Source organism: Dendrobates tinctorius, unplaced genomic scaffold (assembly GCF_039654945.1).
Source record: "Dendrobates tinctorius isolate UK_male_01 unplaced genomic scaffold, ASM3965494v1 ptg000093l, whole genome shotgun sequence".
Classification (NCBI taxonomy): Eukaryota; Metazoa; Chordata; class Amphibia; order Anura; family Dendrobatidae; genus Dendrobates; species Dendrobates tinctorius.
Genome location: NW_027361761.1, coordinates 17,901,885 through 17,914,863, shown reverse-complemented (window position 1 = coordinate 17,914,863; position 12,979 = coordinate 17,901,885). Strand labels below are relative to the sequence as shown.

General features: G+C 43.1%; 1 protein-coding gene across 1 annotated transcript in view; it reads right to left on the bottom strand.

The window, feature by feature from the left end:
- LOC141098585 (cytochrome P450 2K1-like) overlaps positions 1-12,979 on the bottom strand; it is a 57,811-nt gene that overhangs the window by 17,773 nt on the left and 27,059 nt on the right. Inside the window, exons 3-5 of the mRNA XM_073586495.1 lie at positions 4,965-5,127; positions 4,390-4,539; positions 1,726-1,886 (exon numbers count right to left, since the gene is read on the bottom strand). Coding sequence (XP_073442596.1) covers positions 1,726-1,886; positions 4,390-4,539; positions 4,965-5,127 — 474 coding nt within the window. The remainder of the gene's footprint in view (positions 1-1,725; positions 1,887-4,389; positions 4,540-4,964; positions 5,128-12,979) is intronic.

Here is a 12,979-nt window from a genome sequence, read left to right as displayed (position 1 = left end):
GATTTCAATGAGAAGGTTAGGTGCAAATATGGATGTTGGTGATGCTGCTGATTTATCTGGACTTTGCTAAGGCATTTGATACTGTACCACATAGCAGCCTTATACTGAAGCAGTAACATTGACTAGAGGACACTATATGCAAATTGGTAAAAAAAAACTGGTTAGAGGAAAGGAAATAAAGATGATAAATAGTAAATTCTCTAAATGGGAGAAATTCAGCAATGAGTGTCACAAGGATCTGTACTGTGAGCAGTGGGAACCACAAGGGTCAATATTAAGTCCAATTCTTTTTAATCTTTTCATTAATGACCTATGGGATGGGATTGAGAGTAAAAGAGTAAAGTGTCAGTCTTTGGCGATGACACAAAAGTATGTAGGACAGGGCTTTTTTTGTAAAAAATTATTTGCCGGTGCGCATCTCTGATTAATTTCTCATTATTCAGTACTGTAGTCTGTACGCTAATTTCAATCAAAAACTATGTAATTCAGATTGCAAAAGAAAAAGAAAAAATGGCTAATACTGTATAAACTTTTTTTTCACTTGCAAAATATTGTTTTCGTATTCCTTAACCGATTTTCCTAGGCTGTATTCTATAAGAAATGCCAAATTTCAACCAAATTTTCATCAGCCACAACGTCTCGAGTTCGTTCTTTACTGTTTCTGTCAATGGCTGATCGCCGACCTCGAAGTATCCAAGAGTCAACGTACTTTGTTGGATCAAATAGCTTCAAAGGTGGCCCAACTAGCCTGACAAAAAACAGCGAAGAAACAGTCTTTGTCAGCAACGATGCACAGGATGGTGTCGCGATCAGGTTCATTTGCGAAAATCCCTGTTCGCATTCGCTGGAGGAAATAGGAATGGTACAGAGTGCGTGTTGCAGTGGCACCATGCTCTATCATCTGATTTGTTTCTGTCTCCACGTCTGTTCAGGGTCTTTTGGGTGCCAGAGCCGCACCGCCCAAGAAATAGTGCGTCATTTTATCCATCTAAGACAAGTTTCACGAAACAAAACTCAATGAACTCGTACAAAACTTCATAAAACACTAATATAAATGACGATTTAAACGAATCAAACCAAAACAGACCGGCCCCCCATCAGTGGTATACAGCCCCCCCATCAGTGGTGTATAGCCCCCCATCACAGGTTACAGCCCCCCATGCTGCCGCACACCTTAAAATAATGAACCATTCATTCTTACCCTCCGCCACCGCTGCCAGTCCCTGCTTCTTCCTGCTTTCACCGGCGTCATGTGACAGGCGCAGCAGCGATGACGTCATTGCTGCTGCGCCGGTCATAGCCGGGTACAAGCAGGAAGAAGCAGGGACTGGAGGACGGCAGTGGTGACAGAGCAACGGAGGGTAAGAATGAATGCTTTATTATTTTAAGGTGTGTGGCAGCACCTTCAGATTTTCAGATACGCCGTACCGTTGTGTACCGGCGCAAAAAAAGCACTGATGTAGGATAACAAAAACTGAGCTTGGCAGTTTTAACTGGTGGAGAAAGGTTGAATTGGATGGGCATGTGTCTTTTTCCAACCTATATAACTATGTAAGAGAGTGTCGTCGTTCATCATGCCTGATCATTTGTTCTAAGAGGAGACATGCTTCTTCTAGAATATATGCTTCCTCTCTCCATTGAATTCCAGCTGATGCTAGTGTTCATGTATAGATTGTGTCTTCTGTAAAAACCCCTTTAAATACAACATGGAATTGAGCTGCTCACCATAGCCATTGGACATCCTAGTAAATGGATATTATCATTAGCAATCCTCAACAGTTTCAGAAGTGTGGGATCTTCATAATCAAACCGATTACTCAGTAAGATGGAGACGATTATGTTGGCTACAGCAGCATTTATAATCTTGATGTTATCGAAGGGTTCACCTGGAAATACAATTACTAGATAAGGGTCATAAAATATTATAGCATTAACGTCTGAGAATGTCAGCATTTCAAATACTTTGACCCCGATACAATAAGACTGGCGTTTCATATGACAGTCTTAATGACATGGATATGATATGAGAGCAGAAATAAGATGCAGCTAATTCCTTAAGCGAAAACCATGTAGGAAAACAAAAGTCCGCCAACGACTAAGTACAAAAATATATATACTTTATTGATTAAAAACAAGCTCAAAAAAATTGTTGGAGATGAAAGCAAACCATACACTGGATGGATAAAAATACTGATGTCCAGTAGAATATATCAAATAACATCAGGTATTATCTGTAAAAGACATTGCTTAAATATATCACTATTTAAGCATGAAAAATGAAGGGCAAAAATAATTGTGCTACATAGTCAAAATACAAAATGAAACGTAAATTATAATGCTGGACATTGCTGAAATTTCCATTTCTGATCCTCTCTAAAGGGACATTGACCTCCCAACACCCCTTCTGAGGAAGATGTCTATCGAAACGCGCGTTAAGGAGTACACTGGTTGGTCCCTTACTCTGGGGAAATATGGTAATTTGTGGTTTCATATTTATTTACCTTGAGTTATGATGTGCACTATCTATTTCTGGCCCTCGCTTTATATTATTAATTTATGTAATATTACTTATTTTGTCCTTAATCAATAAAGTGTATATTTTTCGCACTTAGTCGTTAGAGGACTTTTGTTTTCCTCCATGGTTATTGCTTTGTCTCACGGTCCTCCGTGTTGTAATTATTTGGGCATTTCTTATTATTCCTTAAGAGGCGCCCACAACTTAATCAATTAGACACATCTTATCAGTGGCGTGAAACTTGCTAGGAATATTACTCCATTCAGAGTCGAATTCAATGAATTTGTATAGCGATCATTGCCACGCTTTAGCTTTATTTTAATGGGTAAAACTGGATTGAAAATTGCAAAAGTTTAAAAATTGTGGTGCAATCTTAAAAATTTTCAGCATTTGATGTCGTTTTATCCCAAGATACATTTTAAATTGTAGTAGCCTTTTTGTCCTCATGCGTAGAGTAGATGCACATAGCCAATAGCTTTCTATGTAGCTTATGAAAAAAGTTGAATAGCCATTCATCTTTCAAGTCTTAAACTCTGTAAGTCAAAATATTTCATATTTTAATGTACAGCATAATTGCAAAATACGTAACTAATAGCCAACCATGCAACCTCCACAAAAAGTTGAATATCATGACTTTTTCCAGCCTTCAACTCTTTAAGTTACTTTTTCTTTTTGCTAACCAGACTCTTTAACACCAGACACAATTACATGGTCATGGGTGATCATGCTGTTCATCATTGAGACATTTTGTGTGGTGCCAAATATAACATTTCTACAGCATCAGGACACTATATATACTTCATAGATAAAATCACTTGCTCAGATATGTACAGCTGAAATCAAGATACAATCACTTAGTGACATTGTAAAGCTGGAGCAAGGAAATATATGTGAAATGGGACAATATTGAGAAAGTCGCACTAGAAGCTAAATATAAGAAAAAGCAAACGACCAAAAATCTCACAAAGAAGTATGATAATACAAAATATAATTTATTAAACAATCAATAAGACCAGAGCATATGAAAAAACAGTGACATGGGAGATCAAAGTCTGCTTGTGCATGCAGAAAACACCAAAGGACATACATGTAGCGGGGGGGGGGAAGAGTATAAAGCACATATATAGTGCCTGTCAGCAAAAATAAATGTATTTATAATTACGATCATACTCGCTCATAGCAACATTGCACAACCCCCAATACACCTCATGAAGTCCACATCACCAGACATGTATCCTATAATGGATGGCAAAATGTAATGAGGATGTAAAGTATTAAAGTCATACCTGGTGAGGATAAGAGGCAACCCGCCTTGTGTGTGTCCACCCCGACGCGTGTTTCGGCGTGAAATGCCTTTCTCAAGGGGTTATAGGATACATGACTGGTGATGTGGACTTCATGAGGTGTATTGGGGGTTGTGCAATTTTGCTATGAGTGAGTCATAGCTTCAGCTAAGTGTGGTTGGTTTTCCCTGTGCCTTGTGTTTTGCTTGATGATTTTTCATTGCCTGACCATGGACACTTCGTCTGTTTAACCCTTTTGTTCTGATCAGATATCCTCCTGGTATTTTGACCTTGGACCATTACTCCACTATGCCTTTGACTCTTCCCTCTGTCTATGACATACCCTTATTGCTTTTGACCTCGGACTTTTTGACTATTCTTACTCACAGCTTGTCCCTGAAAAGTCGCTCAGCATTACAATTATGACTTATATGTAGGTAACCAATTAAATAGATGTTAAGGATGCACTTTAGCCGGTTATCAGACCTTCAGAAGCATCCAAGTCCAGTAGAGGCTACCATTACAAATTATTGTAATAATATTTTTCACCCATGAGCACACAGATAAGGTTAGATGGAAGCATTCACAAACCTTTGTAAGATCTGAACTTCTTTACCAGAAAATCACTTTCTTCAGAAATCTTGTTTTCGATGGTTTCTTTCCCCATTCCAAAATCCCGAAGTGTCGATAGAGTAAATCGTCTCATCACTTTCCAGTTATCATCAAAAGCAAAAATAACTCCTGGGGACATGTAATACAACACGGGAAAAATAAGAGGCATACAAATGGCTACCAGCATTTTCCTCTTCAATGGCACCCAAGAGTTATATATTCTCATGAATTGGAAAAATTCTGTCATGATCAATAAACTCTCTCTTTGGGGAGAAATTCTTTTTTCAGAAATTCCCACTGGAGTCTAGTGCTACCGATTGGAAATAATAATCTTACAGGTAGCTATCGACTCACGAGCCTTGCAACGTGACAAGGATAAGTGCCAAACCTTTATCTCAATTTGCAGACACCATGCTTCGGGTATTGATCATCACCACACCTGAACTTCAAGCTAAAATATGAGCTGAGGTTTTCCAAACCAGACAACTAATTTAGAAAGGAACAAGAAAGAAAAAGAACTAATCCAACAATAAGTGTAAGTCTGTAATACTTACCGTGTCCTTTAATTATTTCATGAAAAATTGGCACTTTTGGTCTGCCTGAAAATTCTTCTGCATGATTTACCAGGGCGTCTTTTACGGCATCATAACCACATAAGACAACGACTTTCTCTTCTCCTAATTTTAAGGTGTATACGGGTCCATACTTCTTAGAGAGCTGCAAAGTACAAGGTGCTATTTTGTAGTGTATTTTTAATGATTTTTCTCCCAATGTCTGTGGTAAACAGTTTGTATTTTAAGAATAAAATTCCTTGTAGATGTTTTCTTGTTTTATATTCATAAACATTAGAGAGAATCATCTTACGGGAATTTTTTTTAACGTATAGAATTCCTGTCACCAGGTCAATAATGTCCCATTAATTTCTCTTATTTCATCCCCCTACTCCTCTGAAAATACTACTTTTTTAATGTGCTGTATGGTTCCTGAATTACTGGCTTTTTATTTGGGGCTACTTTTTATGGTCCTTACTTATGGGGTGTGGCTTACAGGGTGAGTACGCAGAGCAGCCTAAGACATGGTCTAGAGGATCCTTTGAGTTCCCAAGGAACTTATCTAGATGTGCCCCCATTTAGGAACTAATCTACTCTTTCCTTTTTGTAAATTTAAGTAAATTTGTAGTGCATGGAGGTGTGGTACAGTTTGAAGCAATCTTTCATACACAGGCCAGGTTTTTCAGGGCAGGTGTCGCATTGATAAATGGTATCCTTGCGTATTCCCTTTTATAACACACTTGGCACCTTTTTTACAGCCTACCTTTTTTTCCAGTTGCGCGGGAAATGCTGACCTGCTACGATACGAGTTTCGGAAGTACTGGGGCCCACTCCTTCCTGAGTGCCAAATATCAGTGCCTTAATCACTACCTCCTGTAACTGAAGGTGTGCAATATCGGTTGTGGCCAGCACATTGTGACAGTATAGAAACTGCAGGTATGCAAGATGTCATCACGGATCAGAGGCAGATCAAGAGTTAACACATTTATTGATAAATGTATTCTCCATGCAGGGAGAGACAGGGCACGGGGGGGAGGTATAGAATAGAGAAGAACTGGGAGTTTGGGCAGGGGTTAAACAGGGGTGAACGATAGTTCAAGAAAAAGTATGGACTTATCAGTTTCTAGTCTTCTTGATTGTAGCTTCTCGGTTCTTCACCGACAACAGCGGGACGTGAAGTCTCGGAGGTATCTGTAGAGGACGGGCATCCAGTCCATGAAGCAGGCATAGAGTCTATGATGAGTGAGGGGGGTTTCTGTACCCAAGGATGCTAAACACTGTGCTTAGTCCACTACGTGGCATCACCAGAACAAAGCTCCAATCTGCGGTGTGTACAGTTACAGCCTAGTTACCTGCACCTGGCTGAGCTGCGCGCACAAAACAGTAATTGGTTTCAAAGGTGAGTCACCTCCTGTCATGGAGGATGGCGGGGAACTGACAGACTGTTGTCCACTTACAGTGGACCTGGTCACAGGGGATATGTCGGGTCTGCCTGCGCTCACATGGTGCTCTGTTGTTGCAGCCTGGACTCTGCTCCCTTTCCAGCACACAGGGCCTTTTATCTTCCCTCCGCACCCCGCAAACAAGGGTAAGTCCGCACCTGAAAGTCTTCCCCTTGCAACATTGGTGACAGTCTCGGTAGTTCCAGAAGTGGCGGGAGGAAGGTACCCCTGATCTTGTTCATCCTCTTACAACAGCAGGAAAGCGTTGAGCATTGCCATTTGTATAATGTGCACGGAAAGCTTTTTGTACCACACCTTGGCCTTTCTAAAGCACTGTACGGTTGGAGGAGTTGATCAAGAACATCAACGCCCCCCATGTTGTTATTGTACCCCAGTACACAGTCCAGTTTGCTGACCTGTGCAGAGGTACTGCATACAGTGCTGAGGGTGCAGCCATCACGTTTATGGTGGTCAAAAAAAGGACATCTCTCTTGTCCTTGTACTTGACCACCATTGGACTCTGCTATGACACCTTTTTAGCATCTGCACAAGTAGCGTTTTTGGGAGGCCTCTCTGATTTTTGCGGACAGTACCGCAGGCTGCAGTATCTCGTACAGAGATGGATTTGAAGAGTGGGATGCTGGTAGAAAAGTTATCGGTGTAAAGGTGATAACCTTTATCCAGCAGTGGGTGCACCAAATCCCACACAATTTTCCCATTTACTCCCAGGACAGGGGGACATTCAGGGGGTTCAATCCTGGTGTCCTTCCCTTTGTAAACTCTAAACCTGTGGGTGTACCCTGAGGTACTCTCACACAGCTTATAGAGTTTAATTCAGTACCTGTCCCACTTGCTGGGCAGGTACTGATGGAATTTAAGTCTTTCCTTAGGTTAACAAAATCCTCAAAGAAAAAGACTTTGAAAAAGTTTATTTCTGTGAGGCCGGTGGTGTCAAACTTGATTCCTGATTCTGCCACAAAATCAGGAATCAGTGGCTCATAATTTTCAGGGGGCGAGGTCCATACGGAATCCGTAATGGGGTGCGCTGGTTCATCTTCTTGAATGGTGGGCGCTGCCTCATCTTCTGTCCTGGATCGTGTGCGTGGTGGTTTCTCAGGACCTGAGGAGGAAGATGAGGAGGAAGAAGATGAGGATGAAGAATCTGAAAAGTAAAGAAATGTGGGATCCTCTCCCTCGTTATCAGTGTCGTAGGCAATGAAAGCATATGCGTCCTCCACTGAATAGTGCATTTAGGACGAACATGACGGGCGGGACTTTTTTTATGAATATGTTGCTTGTGTTAAGTACTTTATTTTTAACTGTTTGTGTGTGGGAGATAGTGTTTGGTGCAAACTTTTGTCTGAAAAGAAGAAGCTAAAAGAAAAAAGCACAACCAGTAAGAAAAAAAATGTCTGTGAAAAAAAGTGTAAAATAGCAGGCATGAGCTCTGATGAGTGAACTGTTTCACTTATCAAAGTTTGGCAGCTGCTAGATGTGTGCACAGTGGTGGTGGAAATAAAAGTGTCTTAAACAGCAGGCATGTGCTCTGATAAGTGAACTGCGTCATTTATCAAAGTTTGGCGGCTGCTAGATGTGCGCATGAGGGTGGCACAAGGGGGGGTATGAAAGTAAAAGGAAAACAGCAGGCATGAGCTCTGATAAGTGAACTGCATCACTTATAAAAGATTGGCGGCTGCTGGATGTGCGTACGGGGATGGCGAAAATAAAAGTGTCTAAAACAGCAGGCATGAGCTCTGATGAGTGAACTGTTTCACTTATCAAAGTTCGGTGGCTATGGCATGTGAGCATGGGGGTGGCGCAAGGGTGGTGAGAGAAAAATATAAAACAGCAGGCACAAGCTCTGATAAGTGAACTGCGTCACTTATAAAAGTTCGGAGGCTGCTGGATGTGCACACAGAGGTGGTGCAAAGGGGGGAGATAGAAAATCAAGCACGAGTGTTGATTATCACCAATTAAAGCTCGGTGGCTGCTAAATGTGCACCTAGAGGCGGCGCAAAGGGCGGGTGGAGGGGGGTGAAAGGAAAGGTTATGGGAAGGAGAAGAAGATGGGGGATTGGGGTGGATGAAGAGAGATTGGGCAGGGATCATGGATCAAAGCACTTATGGTTGTAGTCTCTCTTCTTTCTTCTGTCTTGTCCTCTTTCTTCTTACTTTCTTCAGCAGGGATTGTGGTGTCACAGGCTTCTGTGGCACCGCAAGGCCCTGCACAGCAGGACATCCAGCAGTGTGACCGCTCTGTAGGAATCCTCAAATAGAGTGAGGACCTGCAGAGCAGTCACAGACAGGTCACAAAGCGGTCATACCACTGCTGTGATCTGTCACTGATGTGATCGACGATCGATTACACCAATCAGAGTTGGCCCTGGTGACGCTGGGGTTGCTAGGCACTGGCCTAGGATCAGAGCTCACAGCTCTGATCCTAAGCAGGTCACCAGCAGGTCACATTGCGGTCACACCGCAGCTGTGCCCTGTGATTGGCACTATCGACAATTACATCGATCACACCAATCAACAGCTCCAGGCCATGCCTGGGCTTTACCGGTCTCTTACAGCACCGATCCTAGGCAGGTCACCAGCAAGGCACAGCGCGGTAACACAGCTGCTGTGCCCTGCGATTGGCACGATCGATGTGATCATCGATCTCGACAATCTGAGAAGTTTTCACCAATGCCTGGTGTTGCCAGGCACCAGCCTAGGATCGAGTACATCGGTACTTGATTCTAGGCTGGGACATTAAAGAGCGAGGCTGCGATTGGCTGTACAGAATTGAGCAGCCAATCACAGCGATCGCGAGTGCGGGTAGGCGGGGACATCCCCCAGGATGCTGACACCATCTTCCCAGAGGTAAGATGGCAACGGAATTTTAATGCGATCACCTCAACTTCAGTCCCAGTGTCGCATTAAATATATGACGTACTATCCCGTCCATGGTCAGGGAAGCCCAGGTCTCATGGACGGGATAGTACGTCAGGTGCCAGAGAGGGGTTAATGTAAAAATTACAAATCTATGCAAAAGTTTAGGACCTTTTGGAATGTTTTCTCATTGTCTTTGCTTAAAGGGAATCTGTCACCTATTTTTTGGACTATCAGCTGCCGGCACCGCCATCAGGGGCTTATCTACAGCATTCTGTAATTCTGTAGATAAACTCCCGATGTAATCTGAAAGATAAGAAAAATGAGTTATATTAAACTCACCCAGGGGCAGTCCGGGTCCGGTTTTGGTCCGATGAGTGCCGCAGTCCAGTCCGGCGCCTCCCATCTTCTAACGGTGACGTTCTCTTCTTCGCTTCCCAACGTGGCTCCTTAGCAGGCGCAGTGTCCTGCAGTGTGCAGGCGCCGGACCTCTCTGGGTCTCAGCCCCTACATTATGCTGCTCTAAGGTTACATGGCAAAACCCTGCTGACAGATTCCTGTTAAACCACTAGCAGTTTGTCATTATTATTCAGTGCTGTGAAAACAGAATAAAAAATGTGAACAGGACATCCTTTTCAAGTTTTCAAGTAGATGACGTGTCAGGATTTCTGGCATTGCTTTCCTGAAGCAATTTGTGTTGTTTTGATGGCCGGAATTTTTTTACAGGGTTTTTATGGTTTTCGTGATTTTTCTTTCTTTACTATGGTGACGCCCTGTGTCTGTGTCACCACAAAATGGTCACATGTGTACTAGAATCATAGAATCGTAGAGTTGGAAGGGACCTCCTGGGCCATCTGGTCCAACCCCCTGCTCAAAGCAGGATTCGCTAAATCATCCCAGTCAGATGTTTGTCCAGCCTCTGTTTGAAGACTTCCATTGAAGGAGAACTCACCACTTCTCGTGGCAGCCTGTTCCACTCATTGATCACTCTAACTGTCAAAAAGTTTTTTCTAATATCTAATCTGTGTCTCCTCCCATTCAGTTTCATCCCATTGCTTCTAGTCTTTCCTTGTGCAAATGAGAATAAAGATGATCCTTCTACAATGTGACAGCCCTTTAGATATTTGTAGACAGCTATTAAGTCTCCTCTCAGTCTTCTCTTTTGCAAACTAAACATTCCCAAATCCTGCAACCTTTCCTCATAAGACAGGGTTTGCAAACCGGTCACCATTCTGGTCGCTCTTTTCAGAACTTGCTCCAGTTTGTTGATGTCTTTTTTAAAATGTGGTGCCCAAAACTAGACACAATATTCCAGATGAGGTCTGACCAAAGAGGAGTAGAGTGCAATAATGACTTCACTTGATCTAGACTGTATGCTTCTGTTAATACATCCTAGAATTGCATTTGCCTTTTTTGCTGCTGCATCACACTGTTGACTCATATTCAGTCTGTGATCTATTAGTATACTCAAATCTTTTTCACATGTGCTGTTGCTTAGCCCTGTTATTTTATATGTGTATTGCAAATAATGGGAGTTATGCTTTCTCTGCTGGGGACAGCTGTTCACATAATTTACCCTGCTCCCTAACTCTGCCTGAAGCTTAGAGCTTTGCACAGATACCCTAACTGGGAGGGAAGGGACATAGTCTGTGAAGGGACAGTGGGAAAGAAAATGGAGAATGTTCAGGGAGGAGAGACATGTGCTTCATCCAAGGACAGTGCTGAAAAGGATCAGGGATTCAGCCACTAGGTTATCCAGACTTCAAGAGTTGAGTGGTAAGCTGAGATGCTGTGTGGTTTTCATAACCAGAAGTGAAGTGTTTTCCCAGGGGCTCCAAAGCAACAGAGAATCAGTCAGAGTTTGTCTAAGAACAAACACTTTGTTCATAAAGTATTCACGCTGCCGGGGGAGAAAACACCGTGAATACTTGGCTGTACTGGAAGTTTCAGACTCCAGGAAACCTTTGTCCCAGGAGGGATTAGAGCAGTAGGGAGATTATACTGAAACACAGCAGAGAGATAATTCCCATTGTGCAGAGCAGACTGTATACCTGATGAGAGTTGTAGTCCATCCTTTGAAGCTGTATCTGGACTTCAGTAAATGGTAAAGTGACTTTCCTTGTCTCCTGCCTTATTACTCTGCACCATCTACTTCTATCACTATCCCTGGGGACCAGCTATAGTTGGAGGGGAGTTAAACCTCTGCACTGCCATCATCACCAAACCAAGGGATCATCTGCAGTGTCGGCCATCTTACAGCCGAACACTCCAACTGCCATCACAAATTCTTTTTTCTATTTTTTTTAAATTTTTATTTTTAATCCCTGTTTCACTGTCCCTGGAGCATAGGCTCCGGGCATGGCCGCCAAACCTGTGACCCCCAGAATCCAACGCTGCCCAGAAACCTGAGTACCCCGCTCTTGCTGATACAAGAGACATGGAGACATGAACAGGATACCGTGTGCCTAAAGACCCTAGCATTTCTAAAGAACTGTTGTTTCAAGTTCCTGCGGTAGAGAGAAAGTCCTGGTCACCGTGCGTGCAGTGACAGGAATCGCGGAGGGTGGACCATTACTGGCACACACCGCTCGAGACTCTGGCCACCCAGGATCCTAAAGGAGCAACGATCTGCAGCAGCCGGAGTGGTGAGTCACACCCCTGCAAGAGTTAACTAGTGGGACGCTCAAGGTGCTGCAGCTGCGGCTTCCATATTGCCGTTAACAATGCCTTATATACCCGGTGCAGCATGGCTGCCACAGTACACAGGTGAATCGTACACCTTAAGTGACATCAAGGAGAAGCTTTGCAGCCTGTTTGAAACCTACCCTATGTCAGAGGAGTAGAAAGTCAGTATACTTACAAGTCAGCTCAGCGGCGCTGCCCAGAGAGAAGTTAAATCTTGGCCAACGACTGATAAAAAGACTGTAAAAGACGTTTTTGCTAGACTAAGGGATACTTTTTGACACCTGAACTGCTTCAGAAATAAAGATACAATTTTTCAGCTGCTGACAAAAATCACAGGACACTGTTAGAGATTATGCCCTTAACCTGCATGAGGCGCTGCGGGCCATTAAATAAATTGATCCAGACAGTGTAATAAATGAGAACAAAATGCTGAAAGAGCAGTTCATTGAGGGCCTTTTGTCTGATTCCAGTAAGGCTCAACTGCGCATGATGTCGTTGCAAAACCCTCACATTATTATTATTATTATTATTATGCATTTATATTGACTTTACATGGACTTTGCTCAACTTAAGGACAGATCCATCTGTATCCTAAGGGAATCTACTTATGTCTGCACTGAGCCAGTTAAACACCCAGCAGTTACGTACCACCAGGGGGCATTTTTCTCACCCCAGATGCCTGCAATACAGTACATTGAGAATAAAATTGATTCTACTGCAGATACAGTTGCAAGTACAGGTGTAAGCAGGTTGCGGGATGCAGTTGTAGGATCGTGGGCCGACTGGGGGGGTGGTCCCTTCTCGTTGCGTGAAAAAGACTGGAGTCAAAAGCAGATGGGAGTTCAATCAGGTCCTCTTTATTGGGTGTCTTCTCTGACATCCACAGCAATACAACAGCTCCTGCACACTGGCCTGGGTACCTGTCACCTCCTCCTTCTCCTTTTCCCGATGCAACGGCACTCTATGTTATTTCACTGCGCCTGTCTAAGTCACCGGCCACTGCGCTTCCCCTGGTTG